A 26079-nucleotide genomic window follows, 5' to 3' on the forward strand; every position below is an offset into this window, starting at 1 on the left:
TGTCTCTCCACCAGTTGTGGGATGAGTTTAATGAGATTGTTGGGTTGATCATGCCGTGAAAGGTCTCCATTTGTTGTGAGAATTCTTTGGGGATTAATGTGGAGCTCTGAGGGGCCTTTTTTTTTTTTTTTTTGGAAGTGTAATCAAGAGTTCAAGCTCTGAGCTGGGCTGGGGTGAGAGGCACTACTGTCAAGAGACAGCACAGCCCTTTCCTATGGTTCAGTGATGTTGGTAGCTTTCCCTGGAGCCATCTGGATCAGTTTCTCCCCTGAGGATTCTTAAGGGAGCTCCTTCACTGAAGAAGTCAGGCGAGAAGTTGGGCAGCGAATTGGAGGCTTCTTTATAGTTCATAAGTTGAAGGAGATGGTCTATTGAATTTACCGTTTATTAGGACCATCCTGTATGCCAGGTAACTTGATGAGTTATGAGAGTGCTTCCTTCTTTCGAATTCTCTCCCCCAAATCTTTTATGCTTTTTGCCATTTGTAGAGTCAGTGCACATGTGTCAGTACCACATGGAAGGATTTTAGTGTAAATAGTTGTTATGTTTAAGTGTCAATAAACATCCATATGTTTTGTGCGAACCAACATTTTGTATGTGTGCAAATTTGCATTTTGCACAAGAAGATAATTACAATCATAGACTTTCTATGATGCTTTTTTAAAATTCTTTTTTTATTTTTCTGTGCTCTGCAAGTTCATCTTCCCTTTCACTTCCAGAGAGCCATTTCTTATAACAAAAGAATAAGAAAAGAGAAGAGAAAAGCAATTTGGGGGAAAATGAAGCAATGTCTTCCCAGTGTCTTGCTGTGATCAAGTTCTTTAACCATAATTCCCTGCCTCTGAATGTGAGTAGGGGGAAATGCCTTCTCATCTCTGCTTTGGGGCCAAGTTTGGTCATCGGAATTTTGCCACATATGGTTTCCATTGTCCTGGTAGGTTTTTTTTCTCCCATTTATCTCATTGTCACTGTATGTATTTTTACCTTGGTTCTACATATTGCATTTTGCATCAGGTCATGTGAGTTTTCCCATGCTTCACTGTATTCATCATGAGTTAGTGCTTATTCCTTTTGGAGAGCTTTAATCTATGTTGTCTCAATGTGGGGTCATTGAATCGAGGAACTTAAGAATTGGAAAGGGTCTTAAATATTTTGTGTGCATCTGTGTTGTTTTCCCTGGATAGTATTCCAGATTTTCAAGGGGTAGGGACAGTTTAAAATTATTTTTGTCTTTGTATACCCAGTGACTAACAGAGCCTGGCACTCAGTAGGAGCTTAATAAGTACTTAATTGGTGATCTGGTCTCCTCATTTTAAAGATGAGAAATTTGAAGCCCAGAGAGGTAATATTTGGCAATAGCAGAAAGCGATCTGGATTTGGAGGCAGAGGACCTGGGTTCAAATCCTGACTTTGCCACTTATGTGCCATCTGTGTGAACTTGAGTAAATTAGTTCACCCTCTTTGGGTCTCGATTTCCTCAAGTATAAAATGATGGTGGTGTCCTAAATGCCCAGTAGGCTAATGGGTCCACCATCCGCAAAGGATAAGGAAACCCCAGTGTAAACTGTTGTCTTGGTTCTACTTACTTTAAACTGCATCATTTCATCAAGCTCTCCCAAGTTACTTTGAACTCCTTGCAGTCTTCATTTTGTGTTTGTATTAATTACATCTCATTCATCTGCCAGTTTGATTGGTCATTCCCCAAATGGTGGGTACCGGCTTTGCCACCGGTATTCTCCAACATCCACATCCAAGCCCTTTCCTTCTGCCTTTGAGCTGCTTGGAAGGGCGTTGGTCTTGCTGAGTAGCAGTACCTTGGTGTACTGGGTTAACGTGTACTCAATGTAGCGATGATTTTCTTATATTCTAAAACAAAACACTTTCCAAAGAGCATCACCATTCAAACAAACATAGAAATCATGGATCAGTGAGGGTGAATGACTGGCCTGATGGACACCAGTACTGAAAAAGCTGAGTCCAAATCTGGCAAACGTGTCTTCAGTTATACCACACTGAAACTACCACGTCCGCCAATATTCAGATAAATGAGACCTCCTCAACGTATATAGTTCATCCCACAATTCAGATTGCAACCTGCCCCTCCTGGTCACTGCTAAGCCTTCAGGTACCTCCACGTGCCAAGGCAGGCTGCCTCTCTTTCTCCTGACATGAGAGAATACCATTGGGTCACAAGGACCATGCACTCATCCTGTGGCTCCCTCCATCTTCTTTCTCAATCCCATTTTAGACACGAGGGATGCCTTGATTTGTTTTGCTGCACTATAGAGACATATCCAGGTAGGGTTTTGGGGAAGGTCATTGGGAAGAAACAGCAAAGTTTATTTTTAAAAGAAAGTTTATCATTCTATATAATATTTTTCTTTTTTCTAAGTTTGGGTTTTCTGAAGTGCTGGGGATGGGGGGAGAGGAGAAGGGAAGGGAGAAGGCACCCCAGGCTGTTTGGATTGAAAATTGTTTCTGACCTGGGGCATGTTCACCCCTACCCCAATCCCTGAGCCTGCCTGGTTGGGGATTACTGTCCTGCACCACCACACCCAGTGACCCAGAATGGTCTTAATGTATTTAGTCTTAACATGTTTAAAATTCCACCTTTGTAAATAAATTTTTCTTTGACTTGGTTGTTTACATTTAATGAATTTACATTTCTGACTGGCTTTGGGAGATTTGCCTTCCAAGCTTTTTGAGGCGTTGGCAGTCCTCCACTTTGCCCAACCTCCCACTTTTAATCTCCAATCCCTACTTCTATCCCCTGGGATCAGTAGTGAGTCATTCAGCTTCTGCTTCCACACCTCCAGAGACTGGGAGGTCTGGCCCTCCCACCTCCATTACTGTACAGCTCTTGACTGGCGAAAGCTTTCTGGAGTGCCACAGTTTGGGAAAGGTGATCCTGTGGACCAAGTGAGGGAAGGTTACTCCTGAAGCCCTCCTCTAGGGCAGGGTTTGGGGATTTTGTCTTTAGCCTCCCTACTGCCTGTGCATAGAGTTAAAAAGCTTGCTGAATTTGAGTGGTCTGCAGTCTCTGATGGAGTGAAACCTGCTGAAGGCCTGGAGTTCTTTAGAGAAGGGTGGAGGAACATGAAATAGGTCTTTAAATATGGAAAGGACTGTTCGGTTGTACAGCAAGGGATTAGATTTGTTCTGTTTCCCTGGTTGCCTTCAAGCCTGAACCTTCTCTTTGATGATTTTCTCCAGTTTGTCCTGGCTCTTGTTTCTCCCACTGAGGACTGGAACAGTCTTTTTCTTATTGGTAAACCTAAGGTACCTAATCAGTGCTTGTTTAATTGCTTTGTCCCAGAGAGTAATATGAGGGAATAAACATATAAATGCCTACTTTGTGCCTGGCACTGTGCTAAGGTTGGGGGAAGCTTACAGTCAGGGAAGACTGGGCCTCACGCAAAAGAGAACTGAAAGGGGAGTGGAGGAAGAGACTTGAAATCAATCTAAAATGAGCGCAGCCTGGTGGGAAATGAGAAATGTCCCCTAAGTCACTCCTGAGGAATTGGTGGCTCCGCCTTCCAAGTCCAAGGGGCAGAAGGCCCAGATGAGGCTGACTGGATGGTGCAAGATGAGTTCCCTTCCCTTGAAAGGCTCACTTATTCTGGGAGCTTTTGTAAACAAATAAGCTGCAGCTACTAGTCACCAAGTGATCGCCACAGGCTAAAGGTCTAGCCGGAGCCAGGGGCAGGTGCAATAAGCTGCCTCTGGAAGGAGGGGATGCCCATTCCTTTCTTTTTTCACATTTTCAAGCAGTGCCAGTTCTCTAGAATGTTGTCATTGGATTTCTTTTTAAGCTATGGGTTACACTGTGGGCCCTGAGGTCTTCCAAATCTGACATTCTGGGATTCAGCGTGATTCCTTGTTGAGCCAAAAATCTGCCTTCTTGGAACTTCCATGTATTGGCTCTGATTCTGCTCAATGGTGCCAAGAACTCTTGGGTTTCACTGCACTTCTGTGTGGTAGTTTATTTGAATGATGGGGATCAGGACGTTGACTACCTGACAGGGTTCCCAAGCTCAGATGTGATAATGGAATAATAGCAGTTTCACATTTACTTAGCATTGAAGTTTGCGAAGCATTTGCCATTTGTTGACTCACTTGAATGCCAGTATCCCCATCTCACTATCCTCATTTTACAGAAGAGGGAAACTGAGACTGGGAGAAGTTAGAGGATGTGAGGGCCACACAGCCTGAGGTAGAGATCGAACCTAGATCTTAGTGACTTCCAGTCCTTTGCTCTCTGTGTGAAAATGCTTTAAAAATATTAGAAAACACACTGCATCGTCGTGTTCTTTGTTTCTTGACTTAATAACATACCATGTCTTTGGATCGGTTTTTCAGTTCAGTGATATCACTGTTTATGCACACTTGCTCTGGGTACTTTTTAAGTGTTTTATAATCGAATGATTGAATCTGGCTTGTCTTTTAAGAAGGCAATATTTATTTTTTCCACTATAGGCGATTTGGGGTTTACCTAACGTAACTATTGGCTCAGTCACTCCTTGTAGCCTGCTGTGTGCTTCTGAATAACTGAACCCTTGGAATGATCACGTGGATGCCAAGCAGGATTTTGCCATCAGTGGAGGGGTTTTCCTGTATGTGTTCCTAGCAGGATGCATTTCCTCTGGCATAAAGACACTTCAAGTTCTCAAAGCCCCAGAAGTACATCTTTTTGAATCTTTAGATGGATGCATTTTTGTCACAGAAAAATTGGCAAAATTGTGGCCATTTTTCTGATCCTTGATGGGAGTAGAGAAGAAAGTTAGATACACAGACATTTATCCAGGTGCTCTCAGTTTCTTTGGTGCCGTTTAAAAAGAAGACAAACCAGTGTCTGCTCATATTTGTTCTCCTAAAGCATAATTCTTAACCTTTTTTTCTGTGCCCTGAACACCTCTGACTGGCAGTGTGCAGAGTAAAATACATGGGATTACAGAGGAAACCAGCTATATTGAAATGCCGTTATCAAGGTATTTAAACAGACAAACCAAGTTCATGAAGTAAGGGCTCAGCATCCAGATGTGCTTAGATTGGTTTAGGAGGTGCAGATAATCAGTTGGCAGCTCTGCTGGGCACCAGTTTTGTGACCTCAGGCAAGTCGTTTCCCTCTTGTCGACCTCTGAGGAGTGAGTTGGACAGAATTAATATTTAAGGTTCCAGGATCTGTGTACTTGAGCATGATCTTTCCTGGATCTCCTGCTGTAAGGTGTCTGTGAAGTGAAAAAGGTCTTGAGACACTTCCTAAAAGAAATAGCTATTCCAAGAAGACCTTAGATCACCTAAAAAGTAGTTTATATTAGTGTATAAAGGCAGAGAGATCTTTGTAATTTGGACAGTGACCCCTATTGTGTGAAAAATGGTTAGTCCTTTTCAGTTTGTTTATATACACAGTTCCTAATCACTAAGGAGACTAGTGATAAATTTTTAGATTAAAAAAAACTTATCTGGCTGCCACATAGGGACAAATCCTCTGCTGATTTGAAATTGGTAATTCCTGGATACTCAGTACTAAACACCTCCTTGGCTCTCAGTATTACCTTAAATAATAGAGCGCCTTTAAAAAAAAAAAAAAGCACACAGTTTTGTTTTAGTTATCTTGACCACCATATTAATGACCTTTCATTAGTGGTCTTATCACAACTTGCTTATCTTTTCTGTTTTTTTTCCTTTTTTCCTGGAGAAGAGCCAAAGCAAGATGGCCTTGATCCAAAGCCAAGTATCATTCTCTTTGATATGGAAATTGGTGCCAGTAAATCTCTACAGCTGGTGTTTAATGTACAAGATTCCTATAGAGAACAGAAAGTGGGGGTAGGCGACCCTAGTATGTACTTTGTGTACCATTCTTTAGATTGAATTAGGATTTTTAATTTTAATTAATTGGTAAAAATGAGGGCGACCTTTTTTCAGTCTCTTTTCTAAAAAGAAAACAGAAATTGAATAGAAAGACATAGAAGGAACACATTGGACAATTGGAAGTTTGAGGCAGTGCCTGGAAAATTGCAAATTGAGAGCGCTATTGTAATTACCCAGAACATTAGTTGGTGTGGGTGAAATGGTTCTGTCACATCCCCAGATCTGCCAGCTTTCTGTATTCAGAATATTTTGTTTCCTATTTGTAGCACTTTCTTTAAAAATTAGGGTTTAAGTTTGGGAGAACAGGTTTGAGTAGTTCATGGCATGACCCTTCTGCTTTAGGGGGAGTTTAACTGGACTCTTTGGAATCTTCCTGGTAACCAACCCTTCCAGCTAAAGATTTCTAACTGGATGTTTTTTAAAATGGGGAGGCTCCAATCTGAACTGGCTGAGGGGGACAGCTTCCTAGGAAAGGGAGTGGAAAGTATTCCTGTTCTCTGCATGCATGCCCATATTGCTTTTCCAATTTGGGATAGCTCTTTCTGCCTTAAAAGTTACTAGAGTGCTCCATTCTCATACCCAGCTGCTCCAAAGATGGGGTGCTCCCAGGCTTGGCGAAGAGTACATCATGCTCCAGTCTGCCTGCCTTTCCTGTGTGGATGTTGACCCCTTCCTCAGCATGGACCATTTCTCCTCTGAGTTTTCCCCTGATGCACTTTTTCAGTGATTGTCATTCTCTGTTAGTTCTTATGTGGCCCACGCCACCTTATTGTGCCCCTAGTTATGGACTGCACTGAATCTGTAGGGAGACCACAGGACCCTTTGAACACTGACATGTGATGCTCACCGATAACTGGCAACTGGCCTGTGTGTTTGCTGTCTGTCCTGGGGGAGAAGACCTGTCATTTCTGACTTGTCATTGTGTCAGCTACCATTTGTCATCTTGTGTGATGGGAGAGGGTAGGTGTAACCCCTGTGAAATAGCAAATTCAACAAAATGCTAATGGTCATCCAGCGTCTCACCTGATTAATGGAGGAGCTGATGGCCAGAGAACTCCAGTTCTACTTAAAAGTCTATAGTTGAGAAACCTGTGGAAGGTTGTAAAAGGGGAATGAAATCTAAGGGCACTTGGCTGTCTAGGTCATGGAATGTGGAAGTTGGAAGGGACCAAGGACATCGCTCCTTTGATGCTCCAGGACCATGCCTGCCTCTCCTGGAAGGCCCCTCCACAGTAGCTCCGAACTGACTCTTGTTCTGCCACACTTGCAGTTGGAGTGTGTGGATTCATGCACACTTTGGTTTCCTGAAAGCTGATCTATTTCACTTATTTAACTGGATTTTAGCACTGCTTTTTGTTATTTTATTTATTTTTCATTTTATTATTATCATAATTTTTGACCATATTTAAGCCTACAGTTGACTACCATCTTTTCATTGTTTTCAGTTGTGTTCAACTCTTTTGTGATGCCATTTGGAGTTTTCTTGGCAGAGAACCTGGAGTGGTTTGCCATTTCCTTCTTCAGCTCATTTTATAGATGAGGAAACTGAGACAGACAGAGTAAAGTGACTTGCCTAGGGTCACACAGCTAGGAAGTATCTGAGGCCAGGTTTGAACTCAGAAAGTTGAGTCTTCCTGACTCCAGGCCTGGCACTTTATCCATTGCAGTGTCACCTAGCCTCTCTGTCATCTCTATCAAGTACTTCAAATGTGTGGCCACTTGCTGCAGCTATAAAATCCTGGTATCGAGTGGACTGAAAAGAACAGATGTTCAGCTCCCTGCCCACATATGTATCTGTGCTTGCAGCCCAGCCACATGACACCCAAGCTGGAGAGGGCCTGCTTTTGCACATGACTGAATGGAGACACTGAGGCTGAGGTGGAAGTATATGGTCTGATTTAGGGGTGGGTTCATGGCGATCTACTGAGACATCGAGGAAGAGAATCCAAAGACCTAATTCTGCCTAACGAGCCTGGATCCAAGTGTATACGTATGCATTTTAAAACTACCATTGTCTTTACTTTCTCTTGCCAATAAGCAAATATCTCTCCTTATCCCTTCGTGGGAGTGAGAGAGAGATGAGAATGATTAGATTGAGAATTTTAATTTCATAGTTTTAAAAAAAAAAATTAATTTTGTTTTTGATTTCCCATCAGCCCAGCTCCTATATGTCATTCTGTTTCTTCATTTTATCCTAACCTAGCCTAGCCTGACCAGCAGCTAGAGAAGTGAAATCCAGAAGATTTAGGCCCCTCTTTGTTCAGTCGTTCAAGGTTGGGCTCTAGTCCTGTGCCTCTCAACACAGTCTTTGAACTGCCATAGCCCCTGCATCTAGACTTTTGTGCTTTATTTTATCTTCCTGACTCACCCATAAGCTCTTTAGAGCAGGGACATGTGTTATGCTCATCTCTGTCCTCTGACAGTTCAGGCATACTACTAGGCCCATATAGGAGGTGCTCAGAAACCCTGGCTCTCTGAGAGCTGGCTTAGGATGTGGTGGAGGGGAGAGCCACAGACCTCGCCACCTTTCAGTTCTTGGGTTCCCCTGGGTCTCCTTCCTCTCTTTAATGTTCTCTAGGGTGGTATTGCTGGTGATTTTTCTGGATTCTGATTTATAAAATGCTTGTTTCTAGATGACTTTCCCTGGCTTATTCTTTGCATGTGCTCCTGAAGGAAGTTCAGGTGACAAGTTGAACAGTGGGAGTGAGGAGAGATTCAGTCCTCCCCTCTTTTCCTCCTCCTCCCTCTCCTCTCCCTTCTTTTCTTTCCTCTTCCTCCTCCCTTCTCTTCTTTCCCTCTCTTTTTCCTTTTCCCTCTGCCCCTCTCTCTTCTCTCCTTTCCTTTCCTTGGTGCTCCAAGGGTGCTGAATGACCAATGCATCCCCTGTTCTTCCTCCACAGACACCATGAGACGAGTGGTACGGCAGAGCAAGTTCAGGCACGTGTTTGGCCAGGCTGTGAAAAATGACCAGTGCTATGATGACATCCGGGTTTCCCGAGTCACCTGGGATAGCTCCTTTTGTGCAGTCAACCCCCGATTTGTCGCCATCATCGTAGAAGCGAGTGGGGGCGGGGCATTCCTCGTGCTGCCCTTGCACAAGGTAGGTGCTCTTTGGGTCCTCTCCCTTCAGTCCAGGTCCAGTTTTGGGGATGACGTTTGAAGTAGTTTGAATGCTGGGAACCCTGGAGGTATACTTGGGTACTGAGACAAGTTCCATGCCCTTTGGCAGACCCATTCGATTTCCTCTGACAGAACTAACCATTAAATGGTTAGTTGAGCGTTCTAGTGTTGCAAATCTCTCTTTATAGAAATAACACTCAAGCCCGAGGAATATTCTGCTTTTGTTAACTTCTCTTCTGCTTGTCACAAATGTTTTCCTTTTGTACTTAGAGTCTCTCAAACATTTGGACATAATGAAATTGAGTTAGACTCACTAAGGCCCTACAGCATCTTTTTAAGGAGTTCCATGGAGGACAAAAGAACAGTGCTTTTGATGGGCTTCTTTTTTGGAGAAGAAGAGCCAAAATAGGTTTCTTAAATAATAAAAACCGTTTTGGAGATTGTGATTTTTATCCTTATCTGTTGCTTATTCAGATCAAAATTTACTTCCACACTTTGAAGACCTCTGCTATCCTTCTTTTCATACAATCAAGGTAGCTTCAAGAAAGAGGTTTTGTGCATCCACTGGCCAGTTGCTAACATTTCAGAGCAAGATTTATTTTGGCTTCCAGAGTCAGAAACAATGAGAGAATATTGAAGGATGGAAGAATTAGTGAGGGAAAAGAGTCTGGAAATGATCTCTTCGTCATTTTAGGGTTCTCAAGAAAAAAACGAATTTGTTATCTAGTCATCACAAGCTATTTGTGCTGAAAGTAGGAAAATAGATTTCATTGAAGGGCTGGCTGTTCCTCCTGTGGAAAAATGGAGAAAGCCTCATTCTCTTTTGTCCCAGAGGGCAGAACTGGGAGAAGAGTGATCCAGAAATGGAAAGATCTAATTCTGAAAGATGATAGACTCCCCCACCCTGGTGATCTTGGAGCAGACTGGGGGAACCATTGGGTTCTTACAGAGGGAATCCATTTTCAGGTCTGGATTGGACTAGGTGGCCTCCAAGGATCCTTCCAAAGTATAGAATTACAGATGAAGAGACCTCTAAACAGATTTGACTATAAAATGAATTTCTGTGAATTGAATCCCACTTGCTTATTGGAGATAAGGAAAACTTGAGGCCCTATGTGCCAATTCTGCTTGGTCCCCAGTTCTCTTGCTTCTAGTAGATATCTTGGATGTCTTCTGTGGCAGTTGTATCTATGAGATGCTTGTCCTGTCCTGTCCAGAACAAACAGCTGCTTTTGCTTCTTAGGGCTGTTCACCTCTAGCTACTGTGAAGAGGAGGTGGTCAGGATTTGAGGCCTAATCTGCTCTTGTGTATTTCTGCTGAGTGAATTGTTGACTAAAAGAGGCTCTGGAGTTGAATGTTGCATCTGCACGAAAGATTTTAAGAGTGAAGGGTTAACTGGATGCTGCTGTTAGCAGAACTGCCTCCTAATGACTGCGTTTGGGTTATCTCTCAGGAAAAGCAAGTGACATTTAGAAGCCTGGCTTTTTAATGGTAAATTATTATAGCAGGTCACACAGATAGGTGGTGCAATGATTAGAGCACCAAGCCTTCTCGAGTTCAAATCTGGCCTCAGACAAATCAATTCACTCTCTTGGCCTCAGTTTCCTCATCTGTAAAGTGAGCTGGAGAAGAAAATGGCAAACCACTCTAGTATCTTTGTCAAGATACCCCAAATGGAGTCAGGAAGACTCAGACAGGACTGAAACAGCTGAACAACAACAGAAATTATAGAGGGGAAGTCATGAAAGATGAGAATAATGACCAGTTAACAGGGAATTCCAGCTCTATCACCATGTACACGGATTTTTTTCGGAGCTGTGGCTTCAGTGAGTTACATAACTCAGAATAGCAGCTGAAGGTTTGATCTTTCTTCCCAAGTTTAGCCAATTGGCCCTTCTTTCTTAGAGAAGTTCATCTCCAGTATTCACGAGTTTGACTTGGTAATGGCTTGCTGCATGAACTCATCCCCCAGAAGGGTGTCTTTGCAGATAACGTTCATTTGTGTGTGTTTCACGTGGATAATTTTTCAAGAAGTCAGTCCATTGGTCATGCACTCAGTAGTCTCAGGTTAATGTGCTATAGCACAGCAGGCAAAATCTTAAAGTTTGTTAAGTGGCTAGAGTGGAGAAGTCGACCAGGCCATTGGTGCTGCAGGATTGGAGCTCAGCAGGGACTGGACGTGGCATCATTGGCATGGAGATGCTAATTGAACTCAGAGGAGCCAAGGAGATTAACAAGTAAGTGATATAGAGATACAAGAGAATGTGCCCAGGACAATGCCTTGGAGGCATTCACAGTTAGAGAGAGTGAAGGCAGAGCCAAGATGGCAGTGTTAAAAAGCAGTGCAATAACTCCCCTCCACAGATGCTTCCAAACAGGTATAGAAAACTTGCGAGACTGAATCTTGATGGAAAATACAGGAAAACTTCACGTTGAGGCAGTTGTCTACCCCAGTTGGCTGTAGGGAGATAGACAAAGTCTGGGCACTGGGGTCAGGAATGGGCCCAGGGAGAGGCTGTGTACCAGGATAATAGAAAGACCACAATCCATACTAGGTACCCCCAGACTCATTGGGGCACTGCAGTTGAGGGCAGGTATGAATATGCTGGCAGCTTTGTCACCCACTCCCTGAGGGACTAGCATCCTGAACAGGGAGGCCTTGAGCTGTCAATGGAGGAAGGAGAAAGTTCAGAAGCCAGCAGCAACAGCAGTAGCATTATGGCGAAGCAGGGCCCAACTTCCTGAATGTTACCCAGCCTGTAGAGGAATAACCGAGACAGAAATCTCAGCCCAAAGGGGAGGCTCCACTTCTGTCACTCTGAACCAGCAAAGCTTTCCAGCTGGCTGATGGGGCTGAGTCCAGCAGTCTTTTTCCAGAAGAAGAGAATGACTCTAAAACATGTACAAGTGAAGTCTCAGGGAAAAAAATACAGCTTGGACGCACAAACTCAACCAGAATTCCTGAAAGAAATGAAGCAGGAGTTTTGTAAAATAAGTTTTAAAAATTTTTTAAATAAATAGAATGAGAGCACTTGAAGAAAAAATTGGAAGGGAGAGCTATGGAAGAAAGAATTGGAAAGAAAACTAACAGCTTGTCAGAGGAGGAACAAAATCCCTTAAAATTAGAAAGGACCAGATAGAAAGGCAGTGCCTCTATGAGGTAAAAGAAATGTTTAGAAAAAAAAATAGAAGAACATCTAAGATATCCCATAGCATAAAACAACTGACTTGGAAAGAGGTCAAGGAGAAAAAAATGTAAAGCATTAGACTGTCTGAATGCCATGATGAAAAGAAGAGCTTAGACACTGTCTTGAGAAATCATAAAAAATAAAACAAAAAACCTGGTCAGATATTTTAGAACCAGAGGGCAAAGTGAACATAGAAAGAATCCAGGCATTTCCTGATTGACATTTCAAAATTAAAGCTCCTGGGAACATCATAGCCAAAATTCAGAGTTTTCAGGTCAAAGAAAAACTATTGCAAGCAGCTCGAAAGAAAGTTTTCAAGACTCTGAAGAACTAGAGGCAGGGATCACACATGATTTAGCAGTCACCACATCATAGGAGAGGAGAACTTGGATTTTGATATTCTAGAAGATAAAGGATATGTGAACTGTCAGTAAAAAAATCTGTTAAGCACCTACTATGTGCTAGGCACTGTGATAGGGCCTGAAGATTAAAAAAAAAGAGGCAGAAGGCAGTCCCTGCTCTCAGCTAAAGAAACAGCTATGTACAAGCAAGCCATCTACAGGATCAATGGTAAATAACTAAGAGAAAAAAGGCATTAGAATTAAGAGGGGTTTGGAAAGCCTTCCTGTAAAAAATAGGATTTCTTTTGGGACTTAAAGGAACTCAAGTAGGTAGAGATGAGAACAGCTGTAGTCATGGAGGACAGACGGAAAATGCCTGGAGCTGAGGGGTGGAGTCTTGTTTGAGGAACCCCATGGGAGGCCAGTGTCACTGGACTGAAGAGTGTAAGTTGGAGTGAGGTGCATTAGTGAGGTGTATGAAGGCTGGAAAGTAGGAAGTGCCAAGTCATGAAGGGCTCTGAGCACCTAACAAGATTTTGGATTTGATTCTGGAGGTGATAGGGAGTCTTTGGAGTTTACTGAGTAGGGAGGTGACATGGTGTAGGACCTGTGTTTTAGGAAAATCACTGGTGGCTGAATGGAGGATGGATTAGAGTAGGGAGAGAACCGAAGCAGGCAGACCCACCAGCATTTATGGCAATAGTCTGCCCAAGTGGTAGCAGTATCACAAGGTCTTGACTGTAAGGGAAGAATAATTTACCCAATAAAACTGAGTTTAATGCTATAATGGGGCACTGAACCTTTGATGAAATTGAGGACTTCCAAGTATTTCTGATGAGAGGATGAGAGCTGTAGAGAAAACTTGAATCACAGATAGTGCAGTGACAGAGATGATGAACGAGCAAAAGAGACTAAGGAGAAGTGCTTAGACTAATAGGAGGAGAGCCCCGAGATGCTGTCATGAAACCTTAGACAAGAGAATGGATCCAGGGGAAGAAGGTGATGAATGTGCAGAGAAGCCAAGAAGGATGAGGTCTGAGGAAAGGCCATTCATTAGATTTGGCAACCAAGGGATCATTGGAGAAGGCCGTTTGATGTCAATGAAGAGGTGGGAAGCTCGATTGCAGGGTGGGGATGGATAATAGGGGGAATTCATGCTTCAGGTAGGGGGTGGTTAAAAAAACCAGTGAGATTGTTCTGTGCTTCTGTTGTCTGGATTGACTGCTGGAACTTTAAGGTCTTTCCCACCTGGAAAGAGCAGATTCTTTCCTTTTCAAAGTACCTGAGAGTAAGTCTTTATGATTTCCATTCCCTTGCCCTTTGTAAGTTGGTATAGAATCCATAACTTTGGTGTAACGTGGTGACCAGAAACTTGTCAGTATGAGGAATATGCTTGTCTTACTTATGGTTTAGGCACTTGGACTTCGTTATTGTCTAATGGCCACTTACTACTGGATATATTAAGATAATGATACTATATTAACATGTTACTCATAATTATTTCTACCTCCTCATGCCCCATGTGACTGAACTCTGTAGCTACTAGAGGCTGCACCATGGCAAAGAAGTGAGAGCTGAGGAGAGGTTGAATGGGTGTCTTTGATGGCCCATCTGCCAAGCCGCCAAATGGTGCTGGAGGAAATCACACTACCATGATGACTGAGTCTGCCACAATTCATGTGATCTCATCTCAATTTGGCTCTCAGTGAATACAGCAAAATTTACTTTCTTGATTGAGTCTATCACCCTTCCCACCCCCCATCCTCACCTTCACCCCAGGGGCTTTTCTAGATCTTTTCTCTCCTTCAACTCCCAGGCATCTCTCAGCAGACGTCCTACTTGGAGGAAATAGAAGCCACCCATGCTCTCTACCTCCAAATCGCACCCCAAATGCTACCTCCTTTAGTGGTAACCCTCTACTTCTCCTCTACCTTCCAATACTAACCTTACTACCCAGTGTCCTCCCCTCTCTTCTAGCAGTTTGGACACTGACCATTCCTTTTCTGCCATCTCTTAGATCTACAGGTTCTTCTCTCCACAATATAATTTCCCCTCCCCCCTGCCAAAAAAAAATCAACCTTCATGTGTCTCTGCCATTTTTTTTAAGTTCTCATCTTGTATCTCTCCTTTCACTGCTACATTCCTAGGAAGAATTGTCTACCTCTACTTCCTCACCAGCCACTTACTTTACAATCCTTTGTAGCCTGACTTCTGAAACCACCACTTTAGGGACCCACCAACTTACAAAAACTGCTTCCTTCAGGGTAATAAGTGATGACCTTAATTGCTAAATATTAAGGCTGTCCCTCAGGGACATTCTCCCTGACCTCCATGAATTTTGAATCTCTTGACCACCTGCTCTAGGCAGATGACTCCATTTATTTAGAGTGTGTGTGTGTGATGCCAAGACAAAATCAGAAGTTATCCTTGCCCTCTGAACATCTAAGTGTTCTCTCCTGAATGCCTGTTATGCACTGTGAATTGCTTGATGGGTAGGGGCTCTTCCTGCAGTGTCCAAAACTTAATCCATTATTCTGCTCTTTCCCAACTTGCCCCTTTTCTGAACTTACCTATTTCTCTTGAGGTGACCACCATTGTGGGATCATAGTAGAATCGCTGATCGAGACCCTCAGATCCAACTGCATTTTACACATGATGAAACTGTGGCACAGAGAGGTTAAGAGACTTACCACAAGTGTCTGAGCTAAGATTTGGAGCTGGGTCTCCTTGATTCCAGTGAGGTCCGGTGCCCTCTCCTCTGTGTTGTCTTTCTTCTTCTTGGACCATGACTTTGCAGTCATCCTTGACTTCCCTCCTGCCTCCCAGTCACTCTGCATCCATCCTCCTTTCTCCCCTCTCTCTAATTCAGTAACCCCCGAATTGACATCTACATTATTCCTGTCTGCCTCCTACATAACTTCCAAAATAGTCTTCTTAAAGTATGGGTCTAATTGCCATTCCCCTACTCTGAAACCTTCTGTGGCTCCCCTTTGTCTGACATTGAAGGGCCTTCCCAGGCTTTATTCCAAACGCAATGATGCTTCCTCACCAGCCCTTTATGAACTAGCATCCACATCCCGCCTCTCCTTTCCTTCCTCATCTTTACCTCTCAGAAACTGTCTTGGAGGGTCTGCATCAGTGCCTCTCCCTCTCTGAAGCCCTATTAGCTGCAGCGGTTAGTGCTCTTTCTCCTGCCCCAATTTTCCTGACTCAAGAATCTTCAAAGGTTCCTGATCTTTTCTGAGATAAAATGCAAATTCCTTAGCTTAGTATCGAAAACTGTCTTTCTCTGGTCCCAGCCTGCCTTTCCAGACTTGTTTCAGGATACTCCCCTTCACGTGCACTGAGTTTCAGCCCAACTGGTTTCCTTGCTACTTCCCAAACTACACATTCTGCCTCCCAGAGCTGTGCTCACCTAGGATTCCCCCAGTCGTTAGTGTTTCCATTATTTATATGTGTGTGTGTGTGTGTGTGTATATGGATAATATAGATATTGTTGATATTGATTGTATTGATAATATTCATACTGTTGATAATGAATAATGATAATTGAAAATATTCAAATGGTTGGTGTTGAATAATAATCAACGTTTGATATTAATCAATAACTTATAGTATTCATATTGTTGATATTGAAATATTGATAAAGTTGCCTGGCATTAAGTGACTGGTCCATGGCCGTGTGGCTAATATCCGTCAGAGGTGGGCCTTGAACTCAAGGTTCTGCAGTGTTACATAGCTGCCCTCTCTCTTACTTGCCCACAGTAAATGTACTTAATGGAATATTTGTTGAGGAAGAAATCAAGGCTATCAGTAATCAAATGAAAAAATGCTATAGATCATTATTGATTAGAGAAATGCAAATTAAAACAATTGAGATGTCACCTCATATTTATCTGATTGGCTAATAACATGACTAATGGAAAATGACAAATGCTGGAGGGGATGTGGAAAAATTGGGACACTGTTGGTGGAGTTGTGAACTGGTCCAGCCTCTCTAGAGAACAATTTAGAACTGTGCCCAAAGGGCTATAAAAGTATGTATACCCTTTGATTCAGCAATACTAGGTCTGTATCCCGAAGAGGTCAAAGAAAAAGGAAGAGGCACCTATATGTTGTAAGGGCTAGCAAAGTAGGATCCTTTGTTTGTTTTTTTTTTTGTTTTAGTATAATCAAGTACCTCTGATTGAATCTTGTCTTTATCAACCCAGAGTGTTTACCGGGGGTAAAGTACAGAAACCAAAGTTTCTTTAACTACAAACTGTGTATTTGTATCTTTAATGGGATTAAAGATCTTCCCCACCCATTAATGGGCCTGCTCTTTAAAGGGAGTCTGATTTGGGAAGATTTGTTGGAAGGCCCACACCTTTTGTTAATGAGGCACTGGTTCTCAAGGGATGGGATGCCCTCTGGCTCTAAGAAAGGTATTACTTTGGGGCTTAGTTTTTAGAAGATCCTACCCAAAATAATGGAAGTAGGCCTTTCTCTTTGGGTCAGTATAGAAGACTTTGTGAATGAATGACTTTCTTACATGCATCATACACAGAAATACACTTGTCTCTTGCCCATTGGGTCAACAGAAGGTCACAGTTTTAGAAGGGGAAGGGATCTTAGAGATCTAGGCACATTCTTCTAAAAGTTTTGTACGAATATTTTTGCTTCATTGAACGAGTCTACTGACCATTATTCTGATCTGTGGTTTTGTTTTGGCTATGAGAGATATTTCATTTTCTCTTGGAATATGGATTTTTTTGTGCTAAAATTGCAGAATCCTATTCTCTGCAGAACAAACAGGTTTTCAGCCCCCTCTGGACTCTTCCTTGTTTGGCTGGAAACATGTCTCTTCCTGTATGGAAGGGAGCCTACATTGATGATACAGGACTGACTCACCAGTGTGAGTTGCTAGTGAGAACAGATCAGGCAGTCTGATAGCACAATGATACTTTCACACCTTCAGTGTCCCCTCTGGAAGTGCAGGGGGATGGCTGGTGTTCTTCCATCACTGCCCCTTCCTTTGCCTCTGCTTTCTTCTTCCCTTTTCCCCCACCTGGAATGTGACAATTGGAGACAGAAATAAGTTCAGATTCTTAAATTGCATTGATAGAAAATTTGTTAGTCATCTGGGAGAAATCACCTCCTTCCAGGCTGCTCCCTTCTGGTGATTTTGGGTGTGGATTGGCACCTGCCTTATTCTTTTGAGTTGTTGCTTCATCACATGTTCTCTAGACAGATCTGTGCCAGTGTCAAGAGCAGTCAGGATCTTCTTTGCCTTCATTTATGTTTAAGGTTGTCTGTGAGAATAATTGAAACCTGTTTTACTGGTCTCTTTAAAACTGTCTTTTCTGCTCATCAGAATTTTTCAGTGGCTGGTGACGAGAATGCAGCACCCCAGGTAGCTCTGAGCCTGATGGTATGGTGACCTCCTACCTAAGGCGGCATCTGATGCCTCTTATGGCTGACATCCCCCCTTTTCAAAAATAGCAGCAGACACTTGGTGAGGCTTCCAGTGAGGGATGTCACAAGGAAACAGAGGGCCTTACCTGATGACAAGAGTGAATCCTGTACCCTTGGGACAGGACTGATTTCACATGACTTTATTTTAAACATTTGTTGTGAAGTTGTGATATACCCCCTTTTTGTGCCTAATACTCTTGGGAATGCTACCCATCCCTTAGTAGTGTGTTTGTTTTGTAGGTTTTTACATACATACACACATATCCACATGGACACATTCCTGCCTGTAAAATGAAGGCTAGATTTTTTTTTCCTGGGATATTTCCAGTGCCTAGTGCTGTACCTGACACAGAAGAGAGGTTTAACAAATGCTTGTTGATCTATTGAATTCCGATTATATGAACTGTTGCAAAATTGTGATGTTAGTACAGTGCTGCAAATTGAATTTCCTGTTGGTAGGTCCACATGCTTTTTGGGTGGCTTATGGATAGGTGTTCCGTATCTGGTAGGAGAAAGAAAGTTGTGGTGCCACCTCTCAGCCCTGTTCCTCCTCCCAGCTCTTATGATGTCCTTGGGGGATGGGTGGAAGCTTAGGGTGTCTTTTCTGGCTCTTGCGCTTGGGATGTTGGAGGTGGAGAGGTTATAGTAGGGGTGGACGGGTGATTGTTGTTTGACTGGTAATTAGGGCTATGGCACAATGACAGCAATATTGTTCGACAAAGGACCTGAATGACTTCGCTCTCCCCGCAATACAGCGATCTAAGACAATCCCAAAGGGCTGATGATGAAGCTCGCTATCTGCCTCCAGAGAAAGGACTGACATTGTCTGAATACGGACTGAAGCACTGCTGCTTTTCACTTTCTTTCATTTTTTTTAATTCAAGTCTTCCTATTTAAAATGATTAATATGGAAATGTTTTACATAATTGCACGTGTGTGTATGTGTGTGTAACGTATCTGATTGCTTACTGTCTCAGGGAGAAGGGAGAGAAATAGGAACAGAATTTCAGACTCAAAATTTGAAATAAAAATGTTTAAAAATTGGAGAAAAAAAATAGGGCTGTGAAGAGAGCTCAGCTGCTGCTCAGCTCCCTTCTGGCTTCCAGGCTCCAAAGCAGAGAGGAGGCGCTGACCAGTAAAGCAGCTCAGCCCCAGCCTGGAAGAGATCAGAGATGAAAGGGGCCTCCCAGGCCTCATGGCCAGCCTGCTCCCCCCCAAGAATCCTCTCTGCCCTGGCCGGTTACCCTGCAGAATTGCGGTTGACACCAAATCAAGAAAACGTTCTCTGTGGGGACGTTTGTGCCTGTAGTTTTGTTATAGGACCCACCCATAATGATGTACCTTTCATTTATCTCTATAAGGCTTCATAATTTTAGGGTTATAACCTTTCAAGTGCTAAAGACCCTTGTAATCATCTAGTCGCTGCCTTCTTAAGTGGGATGCCTGAGATTGTGTCAGACGCTGGATGAGAAAGAACCCAAGCCTTCTGATCTAGATCCTGATATGTATCCTATGCTCCCTCAGGAAACTCCCCCCTAAGCTCTAACCTTCCAGGATTCAGTCATTGACCTACCTGATGTTAAGTCAAGTCTGCCTGTGCTCAGTTCCTCGAGCATTCTCTCCTTCATTCATTTACACTGATTTTGCTCTTTGATCTTCACCACACACCTGTGAAGAAGGCAGGGGCCTGGGGCTGCTCTCACTCTCATTTTGTAGAGATGATCTCTCTTTCTGTCTGTTTCTCTCTCTCTCTCTCTCTCTTTCTCTCTCTCTCTCTCTCTCTCTCTCTCTCTCTCTCTCTCTCTCTCTCACTCTCTCACACACACACACACACACACACACACACATGCACACACCCATGTATGCATGTGCATGCACCTGAGCATGCTCAGGTTGAGTGGATACTGAATCTATGGGATTTAACTTGTTTTTAAGACCTGGAAAGGCCCTCAGGACCCTCTGGAGAGTCCAGGGGTCCTTCACCTTGGACTCTGTGAACTTTTAAAAAAAGTATTCTGACAGCTGTATTTCAGAAAATAAACTCGGTAGCACAATGGATAGAGCCTGGAGTCAGGAAGACCTGAGTTCTGTTGACCTGAAAACTTGGTTAGAGAAAAGGCAACATGGCTAAATGCATACATTTTATGATTTAATTAATTAATCAATTCCCCATAAAGAAAACAGTTACATAGCGCTATGGAGTCAGAGGTGACTCTGACTACCTAGTACAGAAATCATCTGTCTTAAGTACATTTTGCCATGAGAAAGAAACTCTCCTAATTAAGCAAATCATAAATTCAGTAAGACAGGACAATTAACAAAGCAATGTTAGTCAGGCCTTGGGATTCCAAGCTGGGTAAGCATATGTCTCGGTGATAAGGAAAGAAACCCCACCACTAGTGACTGGCAGGCTTCCTGCCCTAAACAGATAACTGACATAGGAAAGGGTAAACAATGTTCAATAGAAATTACGACCTAAGATGTCTATATTTTCTTTACCATTAATATGCCATAACATAGTACATGTCTGTAGATAATAAGATTCAAAGGAAAGTCTCATTATTCAAGATATAGTGTCTTAGGTTAAAGGTCTCCTTAAGGAGTGTAGAGTCGGCCTTGGCTGGCTTTTGCTGACATAGGAAGAGGCACTCTCTGAGTTTACTTCAGAGAGAACAAAGAGATTATTCCAAAATTTTATATTAAACATTATCAGTTCACATCTGGCCTCAGACATTTACCAGCTGTGTGACCCTGGGCAAATCACTTCACCCTGTTTGCCTCAGTTTCCTCATTTGTAAAATGAGCTGGAGAAGGAAATGGCAGACCACTCCAATATCTTTGTCAAGAATCTCCCAAAAAGGGTCACAGAGTCAGACACGACTAAAAGAATCACAGAACAACAAAATATTTCAAAATAATTAGTTTTCTTTGTAATCCTATGTATTTTATTTTTGCATTCAAAACCTGTTGTTAGAAGGGGTTCTTGGGGAGCCCCTGACAAAAAGCAGTCAGTGCCAATTCCAAGTGTCCATGCAGGGCAGCCGGCCACTAGAGCCTGGGTTTCTCGTTCCCCCTACCCCCACCCCCATCCCATCTCTGTCGCCCCACACCATTCTCCTTTCCCAATGGGGCAGCCCATTCCCCAGGCTGGATCTCCACTCCGATGGAGAGGCCTTTGTAGAAAGGTGTAAGAGCTCGAAGCAGATGGGCCGCCGGGCGGGGCCGCAGGCAGGAACACTCCCGCCACCCCACTGTAGCTCCTGTAGGCAGGTGGCACCTGGGTGGGAGGCGAGGGGCCGAGCCGAGAAAGAGGAGGGGGCTGGGTGCAGAACAATGACTTCTGAATCCTGACGTAAGTGGCAGCCTCATTACCATAAGAAGGGCTGTGGGAGGGGCTTTCATTTTCTCCCCTCACTGTTTACCCCACCCGGATCCCTGGGTTCACCGGGAGGGCGGACAGACCTCTGTGCCCGCGGGCTCCTTAGGATCTGCGGGATGGGGATGAGGGCGGGGCTGGCTTCTGCCTCCCCCCTCCCCCTGCATTTCCCTGATTTGTCTCCCAGCCCTCGGCACTGCGGGCTTCTGGCAGTGGTTTTTACCTTATATGGGCATCAGGGCTCTGAGGCTGTCAGCATCCCGAGTCGTTTCCGCCCATGGCTTTGATTGGCCACTGTTGGCCAGACCCAAAGGATGGGGAGATCTGGGGGTCTACTGGAAAGAGAAGGGCCACACTTAACTCTTTCTGGCTTTGGATGGAGTTGTGTGCTGATGGGTTTGTGCCTGGAGGCAAAAGCCTTTGAAGTCCAGTGGTGCCAGAAGCACCGGCCAACCAAGATTTTTGCTTACTCTTGGTATATTTCTTGGGTGAACAGGTTTCCGAATGTAAAAAACTCACCTTTAGAGCCGAGTTTAGCTGACTTTTTGCACCCATAACTTGTTGGAATTGCTGCCCTAGGAAGCGGTAGGTGGCATTTCCATCCTCTCAAGGAGGGCTTGGTTCATTTAGGAAACAGAAAATTGTGCCAGAAGGCCAGAGCCCCCCCTCCTGCCTTGTCCTGGGGAAAGGTGATTTTTCCTCTTCCGTTCAGTGATGAAAGGATGGGCTTGTGTTGGACACAGTGCTAAGGAGTGGCAGAAAGGGCCCTGGGCTGCTTAGTGAGCTGCTCAGCTAGTGCTCAGGGCAGGTGAACTGGATCATGGTTTTATTATCTTCTAAATGAAGGACTTGGACGAGAATAGTGTCCAAGGTTCCTTTCAACTCCAAGAGACCTTAGAGCAGGTGGATAGTTTCTTTTTTAGCATTTGGAGTTTTTCTCTTTCCCCTTCCTCAGTCGAGGCACGTGGGTTTTTGCCCTAAGGCTTGTGGCTGCCGAACCCTAGAAGGGAAGAGCTCTTCATTCATGGAGTGCTCTCAGCAAGAGAAATCCCTGAGTGTCCGGGCCATGGTAGGCTTGCCTGTTAGAGCCGCTTGTTTTCTTTTCCTGGCTTCATATCGGACTCTTTGTCTCCATTTCCTGTTTTTGCTCTCAAGTCTGGAGATGTGTGGCCAGGAACTGGCTTCCAGTGCTGGGAGGGAAGGGAAATTTTATTTTGACCAGGTTCCTACTTTTTTGTTTCCCTGTTTTTGTTTGGCCTTGATACAAAGGCATCATATGGAAATGGGTGTGTGTGTGTGTGTGTGTGTGTGTGTGTGTGTAAATAAAACAACGTGCAGGAAAATAAGACCTTCATTTTTCGTAAGCATATTAAAGCAGGGAAGTTAGGAACTAGCACTTTTTTCTAGGCAGTGCTATTCAGTGTAGCATCTAGGTGAAGTTGGGTAGGGAGAGCTCAGATAAATGGTTGTCATACTGGTGAACTTTGTAATATCATACTTTGTCTGGTCCTTAAGAGCTTTGTGACCTGTCTGCAGTTCTGTTGATCCCATTTCCCCCCAGAGAAATAGCAGTGCTGAAGTGACTCAGTGCCAGAATTTAGGCTAGTCTGACACTCTGTCCAGGCCTGCCCTGCCTCTCACAGGAAACTTCCACTTTTCCCTCCTTGCCTGTTTTGCTCTGGGATGCAGGTTTTAGAGGGGCCTTCTTCCCTTCCCTTCTCTTTAGTTGTCCAGTCCTCCTACAACATGTATTTTACAGCTTCCCAAGCCCAGATTCCAAGGGAATCTCTTCAGCTACAGTGCCAGGGACTTGGGGAAACGACATTAGATTTGTGGGTTCTAATCTCAGTTTTGTCACTTATTGGCACAGTTCACTGCCAGTGGGCCACTTCCCCTCCCTGGGCTAAGCAGCGTCTTCATAATATTTGAGGGTTTTCGGATTTCATTATTGGGATGCCTCCCCTCCACTGATGCAGATGGCAGCTCCCTCTCTACAGCTTGGTAGATAAATGGTCTTGGGGAAGTTTCAGTGTTATGTGCTCATCTTGCTGCTGTGCCTTTCTGAAAGTTAATTAGGGGGATTCCTGGATGACAGGCAAGTGGGTATGTAGTAGGACCTGAGAGAATTTGGGCTTTGAATGAAGAGTCTTCAAGAATTCCGATTCGCAGGACTCAAACCCAACTCATCCAGCCTTCAGCTGGATTTCTTTCCTGTGCTTTCCTTTCTCTTCTTCCACCCATCCCCTTCTCTCTTTCTCTGCTCCTCTTTCTCTGTCTCTGTCTCTCTCTTCCGCTTTCCCCCTCATCTTAAAGATGTTCAAGGATCAGCACTTGGGTCACCACCAGCTTCAGAGGCTCTCAGAAGCATCTAATGAGACAGTGTGGGCAAAGAATTTTGCCATTTGTAAAGGCATTACTTTGGGGGCCTACTTTGGGCAGCCAACCTGGATTTGCTCTGCTGCTACTTTGGGGATGCTCAGTGGCATTGGCTCCTCGGAACAGGACCTGAGAGCCAGCTCACGGCTTCTCAGAGTCTTATTGGAGTTGAGCATGACCTTTGTCAGTATGAATAGTGATGTTGGCTAAGGAGGAAAATCGACTTCAATAGACATCCTTTTGACTCCTTTGAACTTGGTACAATGTGAATGGAACCCTTATGCTGGAACAGAAATTTTCTCCTTATTTCCGCAGCACATGTTGGCTTGCTGTTCTCTTTGTGAGGGCTTGAACAATTCTATACAATTTATGGCCTCAAACTGGCAAAGGGTTTATTGTTGATACTTAACAAAAGGCCCCAGTTTGGTGTATATTTTAACAAAGTTAAATTGAAATTTGGGCTGCCTCAGTGACTCTGGCTGTTCTGAATGTCAGAATTTGTAAGTAAATGTATCCATCTTCCTTTCATGGATCCAATATAGATGACCAGTTAGGAGACTCTCCAAATGGACCACACTTCTGGAGTTGAGCACTACAGATGACTTGTTCCTTCTCCAAGAAGCAGTCAAGCCTGAGAGGACTGGAACAACTTGGCATTTAGAAGCTGTTTTGAGAGGTTCAGGTATCAGCTCCTAACTTCGAAGAATACTGGAAGAAGAAAGTGGAGTTGTAAAGGCCTGGCTCCAGAAATGGACTGTGGAAAGGGATTTGAAGCTTTTGTCAGAAATGTTACTGAACTGTGTAGGAGACAAGAGCAAGGATTCCTGTATGGTCAATATCAGGCTAAAGAGCTTAGAAGCTTTAATGCTGTCCCTTTCCAGGCTTGCCTTATTACTGAATAAATAGACTTTTATTGATAATCTTTGTTTATGTATTGCCTAGATTTCAGCATAGGGAAAAAGCCCAATAAATTCTTCTCTTGAAGGAACTTGTAATTGGATCAGCATAAATTATGCCTGACCCACAATCTGGCAGTGTTTTCAGACTAGCCTGTGGATAAAGGAGAACTACCACATGGCTGGTCACTGGGCACCCTGGATTCCCTGTCATTCCCTTGGAAGATCCACCATGTTCTTCGAGGAACATATTCACAACATCTTCATGTTCTGCCTTGGAGATTGGCTTGGGACAGTGACAGTTTCTGTGGCTACATGTGTAAGTTACTGAAGACGTCATCAGTGATTTCAAAAAGCAGATCCTTGCAGACCTTCTAGCAGAAGAGATCCTTGGGGAATGACAGTCACTATATATTTGTAGGCTTTGGAGTATAAAATAAATAGTTTGCCAGTTCAGCACAGGATCAGATGCAGCAGTTCCCAGGGGCTGGAGGCTGTGCTCATTCATGGACATGAATGAAAACAGCTGGAGCCTTGCCTCAACTTGCCCTGCAGCTGAAACCTGGCACCTTGAGGCCTCCAAAAAGATGGTGCCCGCCTTCCTTAGCTTTGCTGCTTCCTTCACACACACACCCCTCCCCATGGTCATGCCAGCTGGCTGATCATTCCTGTATCTGCCAGTTCTGCGTCTGCTTATGTGCCCGCTGAGGTACACCAGCATGGTCCCTCCCTCACCATCACGTGATCCTGGCCATTCTTTGCCATCATTTCCACTGATAAAATCATATCCGAGGTTGAAACATTTCCACAATTCTAAGGGGCGAAGAACTCTATTGTAAACTGTATTTCTATCTAGTTCTTGCCTTACGTAAGTGGGCCATTCTGCAGACCTCTCAATAAAGTGATTTTAATATAATGTACATATTTGCCCATTGATGTGAAGAAGTGAGGGAAGGAGAGAGGCAGGAAGGGCACCTGCGTGTGCTTTGAGGACACATAGGGATTGGGGAAGAGCCAGGAGGAGGAACATCCAGGGAGGGGGACAGACATGAGAGGGAATGACAACAGAAGACAGGATGGATGGGCAGAACAGTCAAAGGTCTTCCCTGTTGGCTTGGGAGTTCTCAAGCCAAGTCCTGCTTGACTGGTTCATTCTGCTGCTTTCACATGAAAGACTATTTAATGTATGGGGTTTTGGGGGGGCTTTGGGATGGGACTGGAGCAAAGGAGAGGAGCAGAGACAGATTATAGAACTATACAAGAAAGTTAACATAGCTGACTTTATGGAACAAGACTTTCTTTCATAATTCTTTACATAAAATTGTATTTATGTCATGCAAATGTGTGTGAAGTGATGACTGTCTGTTTTTAGTAGTCATGGTTATGAGGAGGCTAAGGCCCTAACAGGTGTGGAGTGGTAGAAATGACTGCCTAGTGGGCAGGCACCTGGGGCCAA

The 26079-nt window shown here is 43.8% G+C and overlaps 1 protein-coding gene across 3 annotated transcripts in view; it reads left to right on the forward strand.

The window, feature by feature from the left end:
- Nucleotides 1-26079, forward strand: part of CORO1C (coronin 1C) — a 95300-nt gene that overhangs the window by 38706 nt on the left and 30515 nt on the right. For all 3 annotated transcript variants that reach the window (XM_072600204.1, XM_072600203.1, XM_072600205.1), the window contains exon 2: nt 8772-8971. In XM_072600204.1, coding sequence (XP_072456305.1) covers nt 8772-8971 — 200 coding nt within the window. The remainder of the gene's footprint in view (nt 1-8771; nt 8972-26079) is intronic.

This window comes from Notamacropus eugenii, chromosome 4 (genome assembly GCF_028372415.1).
Source record: "Notamacropus eugenii isolate mMacEug1 chromosome 4, mMacEug1.pri_v2, whole genome shotgun sequence".
Taxonomy (NCBI): domain Eukaryota; kingdom Metazoa; phylum Chordata; class Mammalia; order Diprotodontia; family Macropodidae; genus Notamacropus; species Notamacropus eugenii.